We start from the raw sequence: 23,024 nt of genomic DNA, 5'->3' as shown, positions 1-23,024 counted from the left end.
GTGTAATGATATGCATGTTTGTTTTATAAGTTCACAACTTATGCTATACACTTATTGTTTGTGGATGTTCACATATGAAAGATAAACTTCAATTTAAAAAGTTTAAAAAATTAATATAGATTGTAAAAATATCCGTTGGGATGAACTATGACTAAATGCAACCACACACACACTCACACCCCACTTGATCACCTTCTTAGAGATAAGCAGAGCAAAGTGTACCTGCTTTTTACTTTCATTTTTAAAGGGGAGTTGTCAGAGAAAGGAAGGAGATTTCAAACATCTGCAAGATAGAGTTCCTTAGTTATCCATGGATGACCAGGGCAGATAGTAACTCTCCGTCCTTCACTAAGCTCCTCTCCCCATGTGGATGAATGGAAATGAAGAGTCCAGGGAGGTCACCCGTGATGGTGCCATCCTGTCTTGTTGCTGGAGTTCTCTTCTTCCATTTTGTCATTTCCCATGCAGACTCAGGTAGGTGGGCACTTTTAATTGGTGAATTGATTCTCAGCATTTTACTCATCTTTGAATCTGGGCATTTATTTTCTTGTTGCTTATCTCTTGTATGATACTTCTGTGTGAACTAGTTTCTATGAGACTGAAATTCAGATGTCTATTAAAAACTTCTGGGGAAATTCAATGTTCAAATATGGGATCCAAGGTTCAGAACTCTGCCCAAATTTCCCCTGATTATGCCTGGAAATACTCTGAACATACTTAGCTTTAAACTATTTTGGCACTTGAGGGCATTTCTAAAGGTTCAGAGGTCTACTGAAAGTGACATTCAACTATGGTGTATTTGTCTCTAGTTTCCGTGATTACCAAATATGAAGGCTGGATTCAGCCTTGAGGAGAGTGAGACAGGCGGAAGGACCACATGTATGTTTTCACTGCAGAGTTGAACAAAATGATTATATCTGACTGCTTCTTTCTTCACCTCAAGGGGCTTTGAAGGAGAGGGTATATGAAAATTTTAAGCATAGGATCAATGTCTTTTGATCTCTGGCATATTCTATCACCAGCACTTCAGTTAAAAACTGTTCAAACTGAAATTTAGTGGGTGGGTATTATTAAAGTTAATCATTGTTTCTTTTATTTCTTTATTTTTTAACCTAACCATTTCACTTTGAGTCCTCAGGCTCTATAGATAGTAGAATCTGTAAATCATTTACTTATACACCCAAGGATATTATATGCACACTAACCGATCAGTCTAATGGTGATAGCTTGGGCAAAGTACAGCTGCTTTTTGGTTTCAGTTTTATTTTTTATTTTTTTTATTTTTATTTTTGTCATTTATTTATTTATTTTTTTAATTGACTTTGTAATAATATACATTAAAAATATATATGTGAGGTCCCATTCAACCCCACCCCCCCACCCCCCCTCTCCCCCCCCCAACAACACTCGTTCCCATCATCATGACACATCCATTGGGTTTGGTAAGTACATCTTTGGGCACCTCTGCACCTCATAGACAATGGTTCACATCATGGCCCATACTCTCCTCCATTCCATCCAGTGGGCCCTGTGAGGATTTACAATGTCCGGTGATTACCTCTGAAGCACCATCCAGGGCAGCTCCATGTCCCAAAGACGCCTCCACCTCTCATCTCTTCCTGCCTTTCCCCATACCCATCGTCCACCATGTCCACTTTTCCCAATCCAATGCCACCTCTTCTATGTGGACATTGGTTTCAGTTTTAAAGGAGTGAGTTGACAGCAGGAAGGAAGGAGGTACATTTAAAAAGCTACTAAGTGGGGTTCCTCATATGGTGCCTTGTGCTAAGTAAGCATTTTTCTGTGTCCTTTGCTATCCTTTTATTTCTTCTTTCCATGATAATAAGCTAAATAGCTGCTGTTAAATACCATGGTAATTGGGTCCTTTAAGTCATAATAATTGGCAAGATTATTTCTTTATTTTTAAGTTGGTTGCTAAAGCACCTTAGAGAAAAGTAAATTACATTAATCCTATGGCAAAGTTGGCATCTCCTGTGTTACTGCAGATAGGTAATTACCCAACTGGCTACCAGTAAACCTTTGGTAAATTTCCAATTTGCTCTTATTATACATTGTCTGGGGTGTGGAATGCACAGAGTGCCAGCAGGTCAGACTAGTATGTCTGGATCCCAGTGGATGGAACGCTTATTTTCAGTAATAGAAACCATGGAATCATTTGATTACTTGGATAAAATGTTCCTTTCCATGTCTTAAGATTTTACATTCATGACTTCTAGTGTTTCTGAAAGAATTGTTTCCATGAGGTGTTTTTTTATGCTATTGCCTTTATGAGTTAGGAAATTAATGATAATACTGGTGGGAGAATATTTAGAATCCAGAATACTCCTGACTTAACATGATGAGTTATACATACTATACATACTATATCTCTGGCTGCCTGCAATAACTTGATATTATGCCATCCACTTCTTTTTCTGAAATAGTAAGGTTATTCTTTTTCCTCTCAGTGAACATTACCTCCTTGGATGTCTATTTCTGTGCCTTATTTTTAAGGCACAGAATCATATGTTTTAAAACTAACATTTTGTGGAGAGGGTGTATCTTAGTGGTTGAGCACTTGCTTTATGTGCACAAGGTTCCACTTTATATACCAGTACCTCCTTTAAAAATTAAAAATAAAACTAACCTCTTTAAACTAATATCAATTCATGTTCAAGCTTTCATTGTATAATTATTTTCTGCCTATGGAGCCTGTCCATTTCTATCTGATACCTATTGACTTATCAATATCTGTCAGATTCTGTAGATAGTTTCAAGTAAAAAAAAAATTGGATTAGTTAAGAGAACTTTTCTTCAACTTAATTATTACAGTGGGAGCTAGCCAGATAGCTCCATAGCGCCATATGCCCTTTATATATTTAGGGATCTTCAGAGAGGATAAAAGAAAAAAAATGATAGCAATATGTGCCATTCCAACATACAGTGAGAAAACTCTTTCTCACCCCCCAGTTTACAGGACTGTGCATGGTAAGGTGCTTCTTAACATGGATTTTTGGAAGTCTCATCCCTGAGGCAGATCATTGCTACCCTAAACTTCTACTCTGTTCCTTCTTCCTCCAACCTGCGGCAATGTGTATGATATACCACATGTTTTACAAAGATTCCAGGCTAATTATGCCACAAATTGCCACTTTTCTAACAGATAAGTGCATTCCTCCACTCTCCAACTATTTCTAAACAGATCCATCTTGTCCAGGCCATGGGATACTAACTGTCAAGGTGTCCAGGCTTCAGTTCTTTAAAGGGCATTATAAGAAAGGGTTTTCATGTAAGAAGCTGAGCAGGGTTGAAAAAAAGGAACATCTCTCAGTGGAGAAATTATTACTGATGGAGTGCTGACAGTCAACACAGGGTAGAACCTGTAGAAAAATAATAGAATATTTCCTGGTCTGAGAGTGATAAGGGTGAGGAAAACTTAAGTTAGGGTTATCTGTAAGTATGGATTCAGGCCCCAGGGAAATTTCTGATATTCACAGTTAATGCTGCTCATTCTGGAACATACCAGCTTTCTCTGGAAGATTCTTTTCTTCCAGGTAACAGCTTGCTTTCATCACCTTCCCTAGGCTGTGCCATGAGGATCCATACTGAGGGTGGCTCAGCACTGAAAATCATGATTTATGATTTTGTTTTAGCAAATGAAATTCTTGCCTACCACTTTATTATATTTTATCTAACTTTATTCATAATTCTCATCAAAATATTCATCTGTATATTTAGAAATTGAACTAGACCATCAGTGCCTAGAAAGGAAGGATATTCTTTTACTACTAGAGTAGAGTCTAACAGAATAAGGATGAAATAGTTGTTTGAATTAATGATCAAGATAGAATTGCATCCTTATATTACTATTTGATCAGAGGCTTTGGTTTGCATCACTGTTCCTTTTTGAAAGCAGTGTATGCCTTATATCTTCATAGAAGGTGTTGGAACCACAGAGTCTGAGGCAGAGAATTTCAATTAGTAGAAGTGGAAAATGCATATCACTTAGTAATTTTCCTGCCATATTTTCAAGAAAAGAATATAAATTTGAGGATTGTGCATTGCAAGTTTAAAAAAAATCTATGTACAGGAATTTTTTGCATGTAAAAACATTATAAAGAAAGTATATATACATTCATAAAGCCTATATTCATACATAACCTACAGATTTGCTTAAGAATATGTATGCTATATACATGGATTTGTATACATTTCCTAAATTGGAAAAATGTTATAACTAGTGTTCTATGTTTTCCTTAACATCAATATAATTTTCAATAGCTTCATATTCTATATCAGTAAATGTTATTCTGTATTGAACAGTGCAATATAGTATACTGTATTTGTTTAAGACAAGGAAATATTTGGTTTCCAATACTATCATTTTCATTTTGTGCTTTTCTATTTACTTATTTTTGATCAAGTTACTAAATTTCTTCCTGATTCAAATTAATCATCTTTAAAATGAGGAAAATAATTTGTCATACATAGAGTTTTTATGACACTTATGTAGAATAATTTATAAGAATTTGAATTCCAATCATAGGCAAGTAAGAAAACACAAAATTATTTATAATTATTACCATGGCTCATTGGAATTGTGTTTTATTTTTTTTTATTTTTTATTTTTTTAATTTTTTTATTTTTTATTGACTTTGTAATAATATTACATTAAAAATATATATGTGAGGTCCCATTCAACCCCACCCCCCCACCCCCCCCTTCCCCCCCCCCAACAACACTCGTTCCCATCATCATGACACATCCATTGGATTTGGTAAGTACATCTTTGGGCACCTCTGCACCTCATATACATTGGTTCACATATTATTAAGACTCATACCAATGCTGTAATTGAGTACATTTATTTTAGATGTATTTACTTATGGCCCAGAGATAATTATTTTAATTAAGTTATTCTAAATCTTCTTTTAATAGGTGTTCACAATACTTCCTGCCATAGTCCTAATGCTGAGCTTATCCTTTTCTTAACTTTCCACTAGGGCAATTCCACGTAATAGGACCAAAAGCACCTGTCACTGTTTTGGTAGGAGAAGAGGTTGTATTGCCCTGCCATCTCAGCCCATTGATGGACGCTCAGGACATGGAGGTGAAATGGTACCGTGACAATCCTTTTGGCCTGGTGCATCAGTATGTACACTTAGAGGATCATATGGAACAGCAGATGCCAGAGTACCAAGGGAGGACTGAGTTCCTGAAAGACAATATCACCACAGGTCATGTAGCCCTGAGGATCCATGACATCCGCCCTTCTGATGCAGGGGAATACAGTTGTTACTTTCAAAGCTCCATGTACTTCCATCAAGCAAACTTTCAAGTGTTAGTCACAGGTGAGTCTCTGGAATGCAATCTTTTGGAAATGTTGGAATATATATTCATGTATGTAGACAGGATAGCTGAGTTTTAAAAAAAAACAGCCACCACCATCTTCAGGTTGTAATAGGAATTTTTTTTCTTGTCAACATTTGTGCTTAAAAGAAGGAGATAGCAGAGAATCTTATATATCTTATATCTAATGTTTCCCAGAATCTCATCAAATCTAGAGCGTTTGGTCCGATATCCAAAAAACAGAAGCAGCAAGGCAGATGCAGGAAATCAGAATCTGAATAGATATCCCTTCTGCTCATGTTTCCTGCACCAACAATCTTGTCCACATTGGATGTACTCATGTTCAGTGAAATTTGGTCTTGCCCACTCTTGTTATGACATCTCTTATTACTCAGGGATTGCTACACATATTTGTCCTTTTATGTACTACTCTTGCCCTCAGTTGTTCCTAGAAACATACATATCCTACCAGAGCGAGTGAGTAAGGAAGGCTTCTAGTTTCAACCATACACTGGGCCTCAATCAATCCTCTCCCTACAAACATAGCAGTGCCTACTACTGAGTGCTCATGATATGCTACTTATGTAATTTTACATCAGAGAAGGACTAAGGAGCTATCCCAAATTTTTGTCACTAACTCAGACTAGATCTCTCACTATCTTTCAAAGATTGGCACTGAATGGGAGGTAGCTTTTTTGCACACAGGTCCAGGGAAACATTTTTACAGCTATTGAAAAGTGATATTATTGAAATCTTATGATGGATTGTGTTGGTTTATCTTGAGTTCCTTTGGAAAAATGATGATACATGTAGGCTGTTCTGTTGTGCCATGTTTTGTTGATTTGAGTGGGCAGTCTTATTTTGGTACCTTCATTCTTTCACATTTTATTTCAGAAATAAAATTACTATGCCGGTTCAGTGTTTATTTCTCCCTCCAGGTGAATGCACCCCAGGTGTTCTTATTTGAGACAGCCTCAGGACAAATGCCTGCTCCTCAGGCAAAGGTCCTTTTCCTCTCTGAAATTATCTTGGTTTGATGTTTCTGGCATGTATTTCCTCCTGAATAAGTGACATTTGATCCACAGTCAGAAATTAATTCCTACTGGAGGAACCTTCAGCAAAGTCAAAGGCAGCTTCATTTGCTACCTCACCCCAGAAAGGAATTGCAAGCATTTATTTATGTGGAGTTAGTAGTAATGTCCACATTTTTGCATCTGATTTTTTATTTGCATTTCTTCTGTTTTTTTCTTTGTCAGTCTAGCGCAGGATTTCCCAATTTTCTTTTTCTTCCCTAAGATCCAACTCTTGGTTTTGTTAATTCAAAGAGAATTTTTGTTGTTGCTATTCTTAAATTTATTTATTTCTGTTCTAATGACTGTAGATGCAAAAATCTTCAATAAAATGCTTGCAAACTGAATCCAAAAGCACATTAAAATAATTAAGCACCACAACCATGTGGGTTTTATCTCAGTTGTGCAAAAGGGGATCAATACAAGTAAATCTATTAGTGTAATAAATCACATTGATAAATTGAAGGAAAAAATCACAAGGATCTTTAAATAAATGCACAATAGTCATTTGAAAAAAAAATCAGCACACTTTCTTGATAAAAATACTCAAAAAGGTAGCAATAGAAGGAAATTTTCTCAATATGATAAAGTGCATATACGAAAAACCTACAGTTTGCATTATACTCAATGGTGAAAGACAGAAACCTTTCCACTGAGATCAGGAACAATGGAAGGATGCTCACTTTCACCATTGTTATTCAATATTGTGCTAGATGTTCTAGCTAGAACAATTAGAGTAGATAAAGAAATAAAAGGCACCCAAATAAGAATGGAAGAAGTAAAACTTTCACTATTCACTGATGATATGTTTATATATGTAGAATCTTATGAAAAATCCACAATGAAGCTATAAGAACTAATGGATGAGTTCAACAAAGTGGTGAGATACAAGATTAATATGCAAAAATCAATTGCATTTCTCTACACTACTGATCTGCAATCTGAGAAGGAAATCAGAAAAAAAATCAGTTTAATAGAAAATAAAAAATGAAATATTTAGGAATTAAATAGGCCAAGGACATAAAGACCTGTGTTCAGATAACTACAAAACATTGCTAAAAGAACCTGAAAAAGACTTAAATAAATGAATGGACACTCAAGGTTCATGGATTGGAAGAATAAATATCATTCAGTTGTTAATTCCACCCAAACTGGTTTACAGATTCAAAACAATCCCAATAAAAATCTCAGCAGCCTATTATGGAAAATAGAAAAACCAATTATCAAATATATTTGGAAGGGTTAATTATGCCCCAAATAACCAAAAATATCTTTAAAAAGAAGGATTAATAACTCCTGAATAACCAAAATATCTTAAAAAAGAAGAGTAATAACCTCCGAATAACTAAAAATACCTTGAAAAAGAAGAACAAAGATGGAGCGTTGTCAGTTTCAGAACTTGAAAGCATATTAGTTAGCTACAGTGGTAAAAAAAAAAACCAAAACAGCATGATACTGACATAAAAACAGATAAAAAATGAAACCAAATAAAAAACTCAAAAATAGACCTTTGTATCTACTGTCAAATAATTTTTGACAAGGTTGTCAAGCCATGCCAGATGTGCCAGAAGAGTCTATTCAAGAAATAGTCCTGGGAGAACTGGACAGCGATATCCAAAAGAAAAAAAGAGGACCTTATCTCACACCTTATACAAAAATTAACTCAAAATGAATCAAGGACTTAAATATAAAAGCAACAAATATAAAACTCCTAGAATAAAATGTAGTAAAATATCCTCAAGATCTTATGGTAAACAGTTGTTCCTTAAAACTTACACCCAATGCATGAACAACAAAAGAGAAAATAGAAAAATAACTTCCTCAAAATTAAACAGTTTTGTACCTCAAAGGAGTTTTCCAAAAGGGTGAAAAGGCAGGTGACTCAACGAGAGAGAACATTTGGCAAAAACATATCTGATAAACATTTTATATCCATATATAAGTGGCCGTGGTAGTTGCTGAGGGCAGGAAGAGGGAAGAAGAGATGTGATGTGGGGGCACTTTTGGGACTCGGAATTGTCCTAAATGATATTTCAGGAACAGATGCTGGACATTATATATCCTGCCATAACCCACTGAATGTACTGGGGGAGAGTGTAAATTACAGTTTAAACTATTATCCACGCAGTGCAGCAGTGCTCCAAAATGTAATCACCAAATGAAATGAAGTGCCACAGTGATGAAAAAGGTCATTGATGTGGGAGGAGTGGGGTCAGGGGAGGTACAGGGTATATGAGAACCTCTTATATTTTTTAATGTAACATTTTTTGTGATCTATGTATCATCAAAAAATACAATTTAAGAATTGATGGGGGTGGGAGGGTGGGGAGTGAGATATATGTGAACTTCTTATGTTTTTTAATGTAATGTTTCATTGATCTATTAACTTTAAAAAAGATAATTTTAAAAAGAGAACATACAACTCAATTATAAAAATGCGAGCTATCCAATTAAAAAGTGAGCAAAAGACTGAAAAGACAATTGTACAAAGAAGAAATTCAAATGGTAAAGAGAACATGAAAAAATGTTCAACATCATTAGTGATTAGGAAATTCAATTCAAAACTAAAATGAAATACCATTTCTTACCTATTAGCCTAGCCACTATTGAAAAGTTCAGAAAACTGTAAATGATGGAGAGGATGTGGATAGATAGGAACACTTATTCACTCTTGATGGGAATATAGAATGGTAGACCTGCTGTGGAGAACTCTTTGCCAGTTCCTACACAAGTTGAATTTAGACTTGCCATTTGATCTTGCAGTACCCCAATGAGGTATATACTAGAGGGACTGAGAGTGTGACATGAACAGATATCTGCTCTCTGAAGTTCTTAGCAGCAGCATTAGGCACAATTTCCAAAAGTAAGAATTGATCTAGGTGTCTATAAACTGATGAATGTTTGAACAAATTGTGTATAAACATGATGGAGTATTATACAGTGGTAAGAAGAAATGAACACATGAAGCATATGACAACATGGATGAACCTGGAAGACATTATGTTGAGTGAAGGACAAATATTTTATGATTGCATTTTTATGAACTAAATTTATGAGGTAAACTCATGGAATTAATAATTAGAATGATTAATTATAAGTCATCAGAAAATAGAAGGAGGGTAGAGAATGGAAAGCTGAATGTTAATCTGTGCAGACTCAGTATAAATGCTGCTTCTAAATATTTGGAAACAAAGAGAAATGGTGAAAGCTCATCACAGTCTTTGTAGCTAGCAGAGCTATTATACATATATGACTGTCATTTTTTTAAATTAATTAATTTATTTATTTATTTCTCTCCCCTTCCCCCCGCCCCACCCTGGTTGTCTGTTCTCTTTGTATATTTGCTGCCTCTTTTTTGTCCGCTTCTGTTGTTGCCAGCGGCTCGGGAATCTGTGTTTCTTTTTTGTTGTGTCATCTTGCTGTGTCAGTTCTCCTTGTCTGCGGCACCATTCCTGGGCAGGCTGCACATTCTTTCCCGCTGGGCAGCTCTCCTTATGGGGCGCACTCCTTGCGTGTGGGGCTCTGCTACGCAGGGGACACCCCTACATGGCATGGCACTCCTTGAGCGCATCAGCACTGCACATGGGCCAGCTCCACACAGGTCAAGGAGACCCGGGGTTTAAACCACGGACCTCCCATTTGGTAGACAGATGCCCTATCCATTGGGCCAAGTCCGCCGCCTATGACTGTCATTGAAATGGAAATTCTTGGGTCATATATATTACTAGAAGGAAAGAGAACAACTGTAACATGGGAATGTATAAGCTAGTAAAAAAAACCACATGCCAAACACAAATATGTGAAGTTTCTATATTCCATTTATCTTGATCCTCTAACATTCACATAGTGTAGACTTAATTTTCACTTTTTTAAAATGTTTTTCCTTTATTAGAAAAGTTGTGTGCTTACAGAAAAATGACACATGAAACATAGGACTCCCATAAGCTACCCTTCTTTTTTTAAATTCTTATCCTGTTATCATGTATGTAATTTAACATTTTCCCTTTTAACAATATTCATATATATTTTTCAGTGCTGTTAATAGCATTTAGAATGTTGTGCTAGAATCACCACCATACAATATCACAAAAGTTCCATCATTCCAGATAGGAACCTAGTGCATTTTAGGCCTTAAATTCCCAATTCCTTCCCCACCCAGTCCCCTGGTAATCTATAATCTACATTCTGACTTAACAAGTTTGCTTATTCCTAATTGTTTCAAATCTGTGAGATAACACATTATTTCTCCTTTTGTTTCAGACTCTTATTTAACAAAATATGATGCCTTCAAGTTTCATCCATGTTGTTCATGCACCAATGCTTCATTTTTTAAAGCTTAATAATATTCTAATGAATATGTATATTATCTTTTATTTATCCATTCATCAGTTGGTGGACACTAGAGTTATTTTCTTATGATTCTGATTTGAATTTCCCAGACTGTTAATGATGTTGGACATCTTTTCATTTTCCCTCTGGCCATTTGTATCTATTATTTGGTGTTATGTCTATTCAAGTCTTTTGCCATTTTTAAATTGGGTTGTTTGTCTTTTGTTAAGTTGAAGGATTTCTTTATAAATTCTGGATATTAAGCCTTTATCAAAAATGTGGTTTCCATATATTTTCTCCCATTTTGTAAGTTGTAGATTTAATACCAGTATAAAATCATTTGATGTGCAAATGTTTTTAATTTTGTTGATTTCTTATTTAACTACTTTTTATTTTGTTCCTTGTGTTTTGAGTGTAAAGTCTAATAAAACATTGCCTAACATAGTACCCAGAAGATGCCTCCCTAGGTTTGTTTCTAGGAGTTTGATAATTCTAAATTTTATATTTAGGTGTTTGATCCATTTGAGTTGATTTTATGTGTGGTATGAGGTAAGGGTGCTCCCACTATTTTTTTGCAAATGGAGATAACAGTTTCTCAGCACCATTTGATGAAGTGACTATCCTTTTGTAATTGAGTCATCTTTGTCATCTTGTAAAAATCAGTTGGCCATAAATGTAAGGGTTGATTTCTGAATACTCAATTCCATTCTATTGTGTATATGTCTGCCCTTGTGCAAGTACTATAACGTTTCGATAACTATGTTTGTGTTTGGAATAAGTATTAAGATTTTGAAGTGTGAGTGTCCCAATTTATCTTCTTTTTTAAGTTGGCTTCTGCTCTTTTGGCCTCCTTACTCTCCCATAAACTTTGATGATTGGATTTTCCATTTCTGCAAGTTGGAATTTTGATTGGGACTGCATTGAATCTGTAAATTGCTTTGGGTAGGATTGGCAGCTTAACAACATTTAGTATTCCAATCCATGAACATGAATATACTTTCATGTATTCATGTCTGCTTTGACTTACTTTAACAATGTTTCTAGTTTTCTGTGTACGATGCCTTTACATCCTTGGTTAGAATTATTCCTAGATATGTGATTCTTTTAGTTGCAACTGTGAATGTATTTTTTTCTGGATTTCTTCTTCTGATTCTTCATTTCTTTTGTATAGCATTTCTATTATTTAGGGTGCAGCTATTTTACCCCAACGTTCTATATATTCATTCATTATCTCTAGCAGATTTGTTGTGGATTTTTCAGTATTTTCTGTATATGGGACCATATCATCTCAAACAGGGAAAGTTTTACCTCTATTTACAAATTGGATGTTATTTATTTTTCTTGCTTATTTGTTCTGACAAAATCTTCTAGTACAATGTTGAATAACAGTGTTGATAGTGAGACACATTGTCTTCGTGGAAGCTTTCATCTTTCACAGTTAGCTGTGGACTTTAAATATATGCCTTTTATAATGTTGAGGAAGGGTCTTTCTACTCCCAGTGTTCTAAGTGTTTTTATCAAGAATGAAATGCTGCATTTTGTCAAATCCCTTTATTGCATCAATTGAGATGATCCTGTAATTTTTCCCCTTCATTCTATTAATGTGCTATATCACATTATTTGGTTACATTATTTGAACCAAAATTGCAAACCAGGAATAAATCACACTTGATCATTAGTGTGAAGTACTTTCAATATTCTCTTGAGTTTGATTTGCTAGTATTTTGTTGAGAAATTTTGCATCTGTATCCCTAAGAGGTATTGGTTTGTAGTTTTCTTTTATTGTGTCATCTTTATCTTGTTTTGTTATGAGGGTAATTATAGATTCATAAAATAAAGTATGGAATGTTCCTTCTTTTTCAAACTTTGAAAAAGTTTGAGCTGAATTGCAGTTACTTCTCTCTGGAATGGTTGGTATGATTCCCCTAGAAGTCATCAGATCCTGGGGTTTTCCTTGTTGCAAGGTTGTTGTTTACTGATTCAATCTCTTTACTACGAATTAGTCTGTTGAGATCTTTTATTTCTTCTTGAATCAATGTAAGTAGTTTGTGTGTCTCTAAGAATCAATTTCATCTAGATTATATCATTTATTGTTGTACATAGTATTTTTTATTTCAGCAGTATTGGTAGTAAAGCCCCCTTTTTCATTTCTGATTTTTTATTTGTATCTTATCTTTTTATTTCTTTAGCAGTCTTCCTAAGATTGATGAACATTATAGATATACTTAAAGAACCAATTTTTGGTTTTGTTGATTCAATGTATTTTTTGTGTTTTTTTTGTGTGTGTGTGTGTTTAAAATAAAATAAACAGACAAGTTTATTGAACTCAGGTTGCATTAATGTAGGAGCAGCACCAAAAGAGGTTTCTGTTTAAAGGGTTGAGCTGGGGGAGCAACTTATATGGTTGCTCGAAAAAATGGATGGTGTTGGGGAATGGGGAGGAAGAAGTGAGATATCAATTATGGATAGAATGTAAGCTCTAAGTGCTATGAGGATGATGTGAACTACAATGACTATGGGGGCGGTGGACTGTCCAGGTAATGTGTCCTTGTGGCCAGTTCATCAATTAGTAAGCAGAATTCTGGTGTAAGAATGTGGCTATGAGGTGAAGATGAGCAGACTTTGCTATTGTCAGCTTGTTCTTTTTGTTAGTTTTCTCTTCAAGAAAGGAACAGGGATTTTTTCAGCACTGCAAAGCATCATTGGTATATTAGTCTACTTCAGTTAACCTCTATTTCTTCATAGTAACCCCATGGACAAAATAGATACTCAAGCAAATCAAAATGGTTAGTAAAATCATTTATCATTCCAATTTCAAATACCTCCTTTAGGCTGAGGGAGTCATTTAACTCCCCAAAGACCAAGTATGACTAGTTTGAGACTCTACAGACTGATACTTTAAAGCAACAGGGAATACGAGACTTTGGTGGCTTTGAGGGACTGTGCAATGAAGCTGGTGAAGATGAAGATGAATACAGTCCCAAGGAGAAGAATGTTGATTAGCATGATTGGTGGTGATATTGGGGAATATAATCAAGATGTGTTAGGCACGAACACCTTAATTGATTCCCATATGTTTCTTAGTTGCTTGTTTATGGTATGAAACCATTTGGATTATTTGAAGAATTCCTGGGTCTTTGTTTCAACTTCTCTGGTATCATGGATCCAAGTATGACAGGATGTGCTGGCAACAAAACAGATACCTACTTTTTCTGCCAGTAGGTAATCTAAAGTTAATTGGTTATCCAAGGTTAAGGCTTTGAGGAAATTGAGGGGAGTATTAGTCCTCGCATTCCTTCCCTGTTTCTTGAGCTACAACTTTAAGGGTGGCACTAAGGTTATGGATGATGTTTTCTTGGTATTCAAAACCTTTCTAGGAGGCTAACTGTTGGAGTTTGAGCTCTAATTTAGTATGAATTAAACAAATAACCCATTTATTTCTCATGAGAAAAGTAAAGTTACAAGGATTGAAGTTGGGGTCTACTACAAAGCTAAATGTACATTGCCTACTTCACTCTGGACAGGTCAGTGAGAAAGCCAGGAAATGCTATAGGCATAGAGTGGTATTGTATAGGAAGGCACAACCTGAGGGGACATAGCAATGCTTTTGGTTCTTGAAAGAATCTGAAAAGTTAAGGAAGGTCAGGTTGAATTTTGGTGAGTATGCTTGAGCAAGTTTTGGATGAGTTTGAGAGTGCTAAGGGAGCACCTTCTGGTCTAGGGAAGCCTTTTTGACTTGGACATTGTCAATAGTTTGACCTTCTCAATTGGTTGGTGCAGATAAAAACTTTCATACAGTAAATAAACAGAGGAAGGGTTTGGTGGGATAGAGGTGGAGTGAGACTCTGAAGGAAGGTGAAGCCTGATATATCATGGGAAGACAATTCAATTGCTGGATCATACTAGAGACTCCCACTGGGAAAGAATCATGCTGGAAATATTAGAGAGGTGTATTCCATGAAGGGAGGATTGGGCTGCTTGTATTTTTGTTATGGCAGACCCAGTAGTTTGAGAGATTAAACCCAGAGGTGATAAATTGATACATGTTAAGTATAAGGCTCTTTTTCCAGTTGTAGGTGAAGTGGGGAGACAGGGAAACAAAAGAATTGTGTAGGGGTCATGGGGCTAGGGAATTCTATATTTGCTACAATCTAGATAAAGGCAATGGAGCTTACTGCAGCAAATAGAAGAAAGCAGAGTTAATAAGAGTTCCTGGGGAGGGAAAATTAGGGTATTCTTGCTCTCAGGGGAGAATTACGCATTACTCAAAAAAATAACCAAGAGTAATTTTTAAAGTATACTCAACCCAAGTTGAGAGTCTTGGGAGACTTGTTTGTGGCAGATGTTGGCTGTTTCTGGACCCACTGAGGCCAAATTGTCAGATCTCTGATACTTTCTGTAGTCCATTTGGGGAATAGGACTGGTTTTAGATGTGAAAGGTGAATCCAAGAGTTGATTTCTTAAAACTTTGTGGCATTAGGGGTGTTAAGGAAGACTTGAAAGGGTCTTTTCCACTGGGGCTTTAGTCCATGCTTCTGAAGATGCCATTTTCAATACGCCTGAACTATTGGATGTACAAGTGGTATCGATTTGGGGATATCTGTAGATTCAAAAGCACTTTTTGAGAGTTCAGAGTCTGTGAGAGTTTTTGGCAGGAGGTAGCCAGTAAGGAGGTAATGTCATCAATTTGTGAGCAGGGAAATAAGGATCTGGGTCTGCCATTAACTATTTCATAAGGGGAAAGATGGTAAAGACCTAAAGGACATCTCTGTAAGCTTCATGAGGACTAGGGGAGAACTTTAACACAAGCAAGGGAAAATCATTCAGTAACTTTCCCTTTTTTGTTTTGTTAGACCACAGATGCTTTCAACAAGCCCTGCTGATTGGGGGTAGTAGGAACAGTGAAGGTGATGCAGAGGGGGTGAAATTGATTGAAGTTTAGAAAGGAGTTGTCCTATACAGTGTATGCACATTCACTATGGATTTCTCAAGGAACTCCCTACCAGCTGATGATTTTTCCTAATAGAATTTTGGCTTTTAATGTGGTAGATATTTACAGGAAAGATATTTACTCACTGAGAGAACTTACGGACTAAAACAAGGCAATCCTTATATTATAGACAGGTAGGGAGTTGGATCAAGCTGATTTGCCAAATCTCAAAAAACCTTGAGGTGGTGGTAACATTCCAGGGGCAAGTAAAAGAAATATATATTGAGCCAGGTTGCATTGAGGGCAGAGGCTGTAGCTTGCAGCTCTTTCTTTTTTTTTTTTATTCTTCTTTTCAAAAAATATTACATTCAAAAAATATGAAGTCCCATTCAACCCCACTGCCCCCACAACCTACTCCCCCCACAGCAAAACTCTCTCCCATCATCATGACACATCCATTGCATTTGGTAAGTACATCTCTGGGCATCGCTGCACCTCATGGTCAATGGTGCACATCATAGCCCACACTCTCCCACATTCCATCCATGGGCCCTGGGGGGATCTACAATGTCCCGTAATTGTCCATGAAGCCCCACCCAGGACAACTCCAAGTCCCAAAAACGCCTCTGCATCTCATCTCTTCCTCCCATTCCCCACACCCAGCAGCCACCATGGCCACCCTTCCCACACCAGTGCCACATTTTTTCTGTGGACATTGGATTGGTTGTGTCCATTGCATATCTATGTCAAGAGGGGGCTTAGCTTCCACATGGATACTGGATGCAATCCTCCTGCTTTCTGTTGTAGGGACCCTAGGCTCCATGGTGTGGTGGTTGACATTCTTTAACTCCATGTTAGTTGAGTGGGGTAAGTCCAATAAATCAGAGTGTAGGATTTGAAGTCTGTTGAGGTTCAGGGCATGGCTATCATATTGTCAGTCCAGAGATTCAAATCCCCTAGATATATCTTAAACCCCAGCACCAACTACAATTCCAGCAAAGTAGCATGAAAGGCTTGTGAAAAGAGATCCCATCTGAGTCCAGTTCTATCACGCAGAAACACCAGCTCCAAAGAAGGGCCAACTGACATGGTAGTGAACCCCATCTGCCATGACCATAGAATCCGTGGGTCTCTTTAGCCCTCAAAAGAACCAATACCTGGGGTTGTATCTACTTTATCTTTCTCTGAGACTCTGCTCAGGTGTGCATAAGGGCAATCCTTCTGACAACCTCCAGACTATTTTTTAGAGACTCATAGTCATATAAACTCATTTCTCCTTTCCATTTCTCCCTTACATTAGGTCAAACAGCACTTTAAAGTCCTGTTATTATATGTAGACAGGGATATTCTGCTGATCCGCATTGAACCTTTAATTTAAGGTCATTTTCTAGTTGCATCATCAGCTGGTATTTGGTAGTGATCCCTCGGTGCCAGGGAGGCTCATCCCGGGGTGTCATGTCCCACGCTGGGGGAATGCACTGCTTCTACATGCTGAGTTTGGCTTTGAGACTGGCCACATTTGAGTAACATGAAATGCAGCTCTTCTTGATTTTCAGATTTAAAATTTCCCCACCAGTACATTCTGGAAAGATTTTCAAGCTTACTGGTAGTCCAGTGGGTGTGAGTGTGAAGGTGAGTAATCATTGGGTGAGTGATGATATCTGGAAGGATGAGTAGACGATAGGGGCTGACACAAAGTCCACTCTGGGATATTTATGCCCCACTTGGCCTTCCAAATTTTTAAGATCTGGGGCACATATAGTCTCCTGAGCTTCTACAATATCATTTAAGGACATCTCTTACGGTCCATTGCACCAGTGCAGAGGGAGAAGGCAAGGTTGCTTGGTAAGTTCCAATAGTTCACTTGGTGTTTCATACTTGTACCTCATCCAGGGCCAGTGTCCACTAGCACATTTCCTTTGGCTTCTTCTGAGTCAGTTCTGCCATGCACTTTACACTGTTGCTATTGCTTTGGGGAGAAAAAGACTGAGGAAATTCACTTACCCAAACCTTGTTTTTGATGGACTGGCCAAAGGAAGTAAGGAAACCTCGGTGTTTCCAGAGGTATAGTGACTGTATAAATGGTAACTGCTTTACTTTTGCCAAGCAGCAGGCCAGCGTAACCACTGTGAGTTAAGACTGTTGAGCTGAGGAAGCCACATGGGGGGGACATGTTCTAAATTTCAGAAGTGTCTTATTCTGTATCCTGCAACTAGATGCCCTTTTTCATCATGATAGCATATATCTGTAAACAAGACATTTTCAGGTTTTTTTCAGTGGGGTATCTGTGAGGTCTGGCATTGACTCAGAGCAGAATCAAGAAGAGTAAGTCTGTTTTGGGACTCAGAGCCATATCTGGTGAGCAAGTTGGGGAGGAAAGTGTCAAAGTTGAGAAACAATAAAGTTTATTGTGAAATATTAGTGTTGTTTAACACAGAGGCTTCTGGGTCTGAAAGCTAGCATGCAGAGAAAAGCTGGATATGATGGCTTTTTAACAGAGGCTCCACAGTATGGTACATAAAAATTGATGAAAGCCAAAATTTCAGTGACTGCCTGAAACAAAATCCAGTGACAATGACTGTGCATAGGCAGGAGGGGAGATTCTTAGTTACTGCATCCAAAGTCTGACTGTAATAGCGGATGGGGTGATAATAATCAGCACAATTTAGGGTTTGTTCACCACATGGATTCTCTCCTTTTTCAGTTACAAACAGCTGGAAGGGGAGGGAGTAATTAGGAAGCCCTAGAGAAGAGGGTTCTAAGAGCCCTTGCTTCAGAGAGAAGAATGCTGAAAGGATAGGATCCAAGAGTGAGAAAGTTATAGGTTAGGAGATTTTGAGGAAAGTTTAAAAGGCGAGGCAATGGAAGTAAAGCAGGGGACCCACAAAAATCAATATCCATGGAGCCCAAGAAAGACAAGGTGTTGTCATTTGGTCATGCATTCTGGAAAGTTAAGGATGGCATCGAAGGAAGAGTGGTCTAGTGAGAGTTATTGAAGGAAGCAATATGACCAAGGAACTTAGCATAGGGTTGAGCAAACTGAAGTTTTTCCTTAGAAGATTCATGCATTTTATCTTCGAAGCACAGATTTTTCTTAATTTGGCCTTTAAGGAAAACTGAGGGATTTTTGTCTAAAGAAATATACTCAAGCTCTTTTCCTTAATTAAAAAAATAAGCATTCTATATACTTTACATGTATAAGTTACTAAAATTATTTTGCGAACTATCTCTAAACATTTTATATCATACAACTACTACCCAAAATAAACTTATCAGAATAATGACATAATTTAGTTAAAATCAAACATAATTTTCCTTTTTCCTATTAAACAGTAGGTGAAACATTAGCTTTTTTGATCAATAAATCTGTATACATTTAGCGAGAACATACTTAAGTAAAGCAAAATTGTCAGAATTGTTGCTTGTTCTGTTTATTATTTTATCAGTATTTCAGTGAAAAAACATCTATGGAATATCTATTAGAACAAATTTTTGAAACACCTTTTTGGAAGGTATGGGGTCTGGTTTTTTTTTGCGCTAAGCCATGGCTTAATTGCATGCATAAAAAAGGAGTCAGGGAAGCAGATTTGGCCCAACAGATAGCGCATCCACCTACCACATGGGTGGTCCAAGGTTCAAACCCAGGGCCCCCTGACCCATTTGATGAGCTGGCCCACATGCAGTACTGATGCATGCAAGGAGTGGAATGCCACACAGGGGAGTCCATAGGGTAGGCCCATGTGCAAGGAGTGCACCCTGTAAGGAGAGCCACCCAGTGCGAAAAAAGTACAGACTGCCCAGGAATAACACCACACACATGGAGAGCTGAATCAGCAAGATGATGCAACAAAAAAAATTCAAGGCAGATTCCAGGTGCCACTGACAAGAATACAAATGGACACCGAAGAACACACAGCAAATGGACACAGAGAGCAGACAACTGGGGGGGACAGGGAAGGGGAGAGAAATAAATAAAAAATAAATCTTAAAATAAATAAATAAATAAATAAATAAAGTTTCCTATTAAAAAAGCAGTCAGCATTTTTGTTTTCTTTTTATAAAATTAATCAGTACAAAAGTTACTGAACTTTACCAGCACTAGTTCTATTAATGTGGCTCTCCAGCTTTAAGTACAGTTAACAAGGAAACATAACGGAAAACATTAATGTTAAGTGTTTTACTATTATTCCTTGTTTTTTTTCTAAATAATGTAGGGAAACTATACAAATGAATCTTTGAAAACACATTTTGTACTGGCAGATTTGTTGAAATACTTAAAAACTTTATTAATGCAATTTAAAACATCTTCATGTACTTTAAAAATGTAATATACAATTTTAACAAGGATTAATTAAACATATAGGTATTATACTGTTTATAAGAAAATAATGTTAATACATACAATTTAACTTTATATACATTTTTGAAACTTTTAAAATTATTTTGTATTTAAATTTTGTGAAATCCTTTGAAATTATATATAAATCTATATATACACATACAAAATTAGTATATAAAGAACTTAGAAGTTTTTTTTCCTTAAATGAATAACGTTTATTTAGAGGCCATATATAGTAAGCATTCAAATATTTATTTTACGGAAGTGGACTTGGCCCAGTGGATTGGGCATCCGTCTACCACATGGGAGGTCTGCAGTTCAAACCCCGGGCCTCCCTGACCTGTGTGGAGCTGGCCCATGCACAGTGCTGATGCGCACAAGGAGTGCTGTGCCACGCAGGGGAGTCCCCTGTGTAGGGGAGCCACACGCGCAAGGAGTGTGCCCCTTAAGGAGAGCCGCACCTAGTGCGAAAGAAAGTGCAGCCTGCCCAAGAATGGCACCACACACACAGAGAGCTGATACAAGATGACACAACAAAAAGAAACACAGATTCCCGTGCTGCTGACAATAACAGAAGCAGACAAAAAGAATATGCAGCAAAATGGACACAGTGAACAGACAACTGGGGCGGGGGGCAGGGAGAAGGAGAGAGAAATAAATAAAATAAATTTTTAAAAAAGATTTATTTTAGATTATACTGTATTTTTACATATGATTGTCAGACAGCAGTGTATTGAAAAGAATCTTTGCTTTGTTTATTAAGTACTTTTGTTTATGTAAAATTTTTACATGACTTTTACCAGCATTCTGTAAATTAATTACCAAAGGTTTGAGCATTCAGCCTTATAAATATGAATAGCAAAATCAAATTCTTTACAAGTCCCTCTGAATCATCATTAGTATTTGTGAAATATTGTTATAGAAATGTAGTTAAACCAGGATAGAACCCAGAGGGAGAATAAAAAAATGATTACCATACATATAAAAATTTATTATTGAAATTGAAACTTAACCTATTATTATAGGTTGCTTAGGAATTGCCACCTGAGAGCATCCTTGTTGCTCAAATATGGCTTTTCTCCAAGCTGAACTCAACATATAAATACATTACCGTCCCCCCAGCATGGAACATGACTCCCAGGGATAAGCTTTCATGGCACCGATGGAATAATAACAAATACAAACTAGCGATGCACCTGGAAAAGGACCTTGACCAAAAGGTGAAAAAGGAAAGACAAATGAGTTTGTATGGCTAAGAAACTTCAAAGTGAGTTGGGAGGTCAATTCAAAGGTTATACTTATTTTTTTTTTTGAGTTTTTTGCATAATTTAATTTATTTCCTATGCAGAACAGTAGAACAGGATTAGAGAATTAAGAGTTCTTGATTCTATAATATTAGGAGATCTTCTGGAGACTGAGAAAACAAATAAAAATATCAAGTACTTCCTCCCTGCTGAGCACTGTTCCATGGACTCCACAGCTCATCATTCAGCTCCTTTTTATTTTTTTTTGTTTTTTTTTTGTTTTTTTTTATTGACTTTGTAATAATATTACATTAAAAATATATATGTGAGGTCCCATTCAACCCCACCCCCCCACCCCCCCTCTCCCCCCCCCCCCAACAACACTCATTCCCATCATCATGACACATCCATTGGATTTGGTAAGTACATCTTTGGGCACCTCTGCACCTCATAGACAATGGTCCACATCATGGCCCATACTCTCCTCCATTCCATCCAGTGGGCCCTGTGAGGATTTACAATGTCCGGTGATTACCTCTGAAGCACCATCCAGGGCAGCTCCATGTCCCAAAGACGCCTCCACCTCTCATCTCTTCCTGCCTTTCCCCATACCCATCGTCCACCATGTCCACTTTTCCCAATCCAATGCCACCTCTTCTATGTGGACATTGGATTGGTTGTGTCCATTGCACCTCTATGTCAAGAGGAGGCTCAGATTCCACATGGATGCTGGATGCAATCCTCCCATTTTCAGTTGTAATCACTCTAGGCTCCATGGTGTGGTGGTTGTCCTTCTTCAACTCCATCTTAGCTGAGTGTGGTAAGTCCAATAAATCAGATTGTAGGTGCTGGAGTCTGTTGAGGCTCAGGACCTGGCTATCACATTGTCAGTCCAGAGATTCAAATCCCCTAAATATATCTTAAACCCCAACATTAACTGCACCTCCAGCACATTAGCATGAAAGTCTTATGAAGGGAGATCCCATCTGAGTCCAGATTCATCACACATAAACACCATTTCCAAAGAGGGGCCATCTGCCCTGGTAGTTAACCCCATCAGCCATGACCATAACTCCCATGGGTCTCTTTAGCCTTCAAAGGAACCAATATCTGGGGGTTGGTTCTTGATTACGTTGGTTTCTGCCTTGGTCTTTACCATTTTTTTCCCTTCACTTCGGTTTGGGATTAGTTTGCTGTTCTTTTTCTAGTTCTTCCAGGTGTGCATTTAGATCTTCAATTTTATTTCTTTCTTCTTTTTTTAGTGTAAGAATCGAGAACTATATATTTCCCTCTCAGTACTGCCTTTGTGGTGTCCCATATGTTTTGATATGCTGTGTTCTCATTTTCATTGAAGGTATTTGATGACTTACCTTATGATTTCTTCTTTGACTCACTGATTGTTTAAGAGTGTGATGTTTAATCTCTATATATTAATTGATTTCCCTTTTTCTGTCCATTATTGGATCCCCGTTTCATATGTTAATGATCAGAGAAAGTATTTTGTATAATTTCAGTCTTTTTAACTTTATTGAGACTTGTCGTCTGAGGCAACATGTGTTTTACCTTGGAAAGGGATCCATAAGCACTTGAAAAGAATGAATATCCTACTGTTCTGGGGTGCAGTGCTATCTAGATATTTGTTAGGTCTAGTTCATTTAACATAATATTCAAGATTTCTGTTTCTTTATTTATCCTCTCTCCAGATGTTCTGTCCAATACTGAGAGTGGTGTATTGAAGTCTTCAAATTTTACTGTAGAGACAT

The 23,024-nt window shown here is 37.0% G+C and overlaps 1 protein-coding gene across 1 annotated transcript in view; it reads left to right on the top strand.

The window, feature by feature from the left end:
* Positions 1-254: 254 nt before the first annotated feature.
* The window catches only part of LOC139437861 (myelin-oligodendrocyte glycoprotein-like), a 100,513-nt gene continuing 77,743 nt past the window's right edge, over positions 255-23,024 (top strand). The window contains exons 1-2 of the mRNA XM_071212732.1: positions 255-474; positions 5,004-5,351. Coding sequence (XP_071068833.1) covers positions 375-474; positions 5,004-5,351 — 448 coding nt within the window. The 5' untranslated portion in view covers positions 255-374. The remainder of the gene's footprint in view (positions 475-5,003; positions 5,352-23,024) is intronic.

Source organism: Dasypus novemcinctus, chromosome 30 (genome assembly GCF_030445035.2).
Source record: "Dasypus novemcinctus isolate mDasNov1 chromosome 30, mDasNov1.1.hap2, whole genome shotgun sequence".
NCBI classification, from domain to species: domain Eukaryota; kingdom Metazoa; phylum Chordata; class Mammalia; order Cingulata; family Dasypodidae; genus Dasypus; species Dasypus novemcinctus.
Note: the sequence above shows the minus strand (reverse complement) of the source record. Positions and strands in the feature narration are given on the sequence as shown.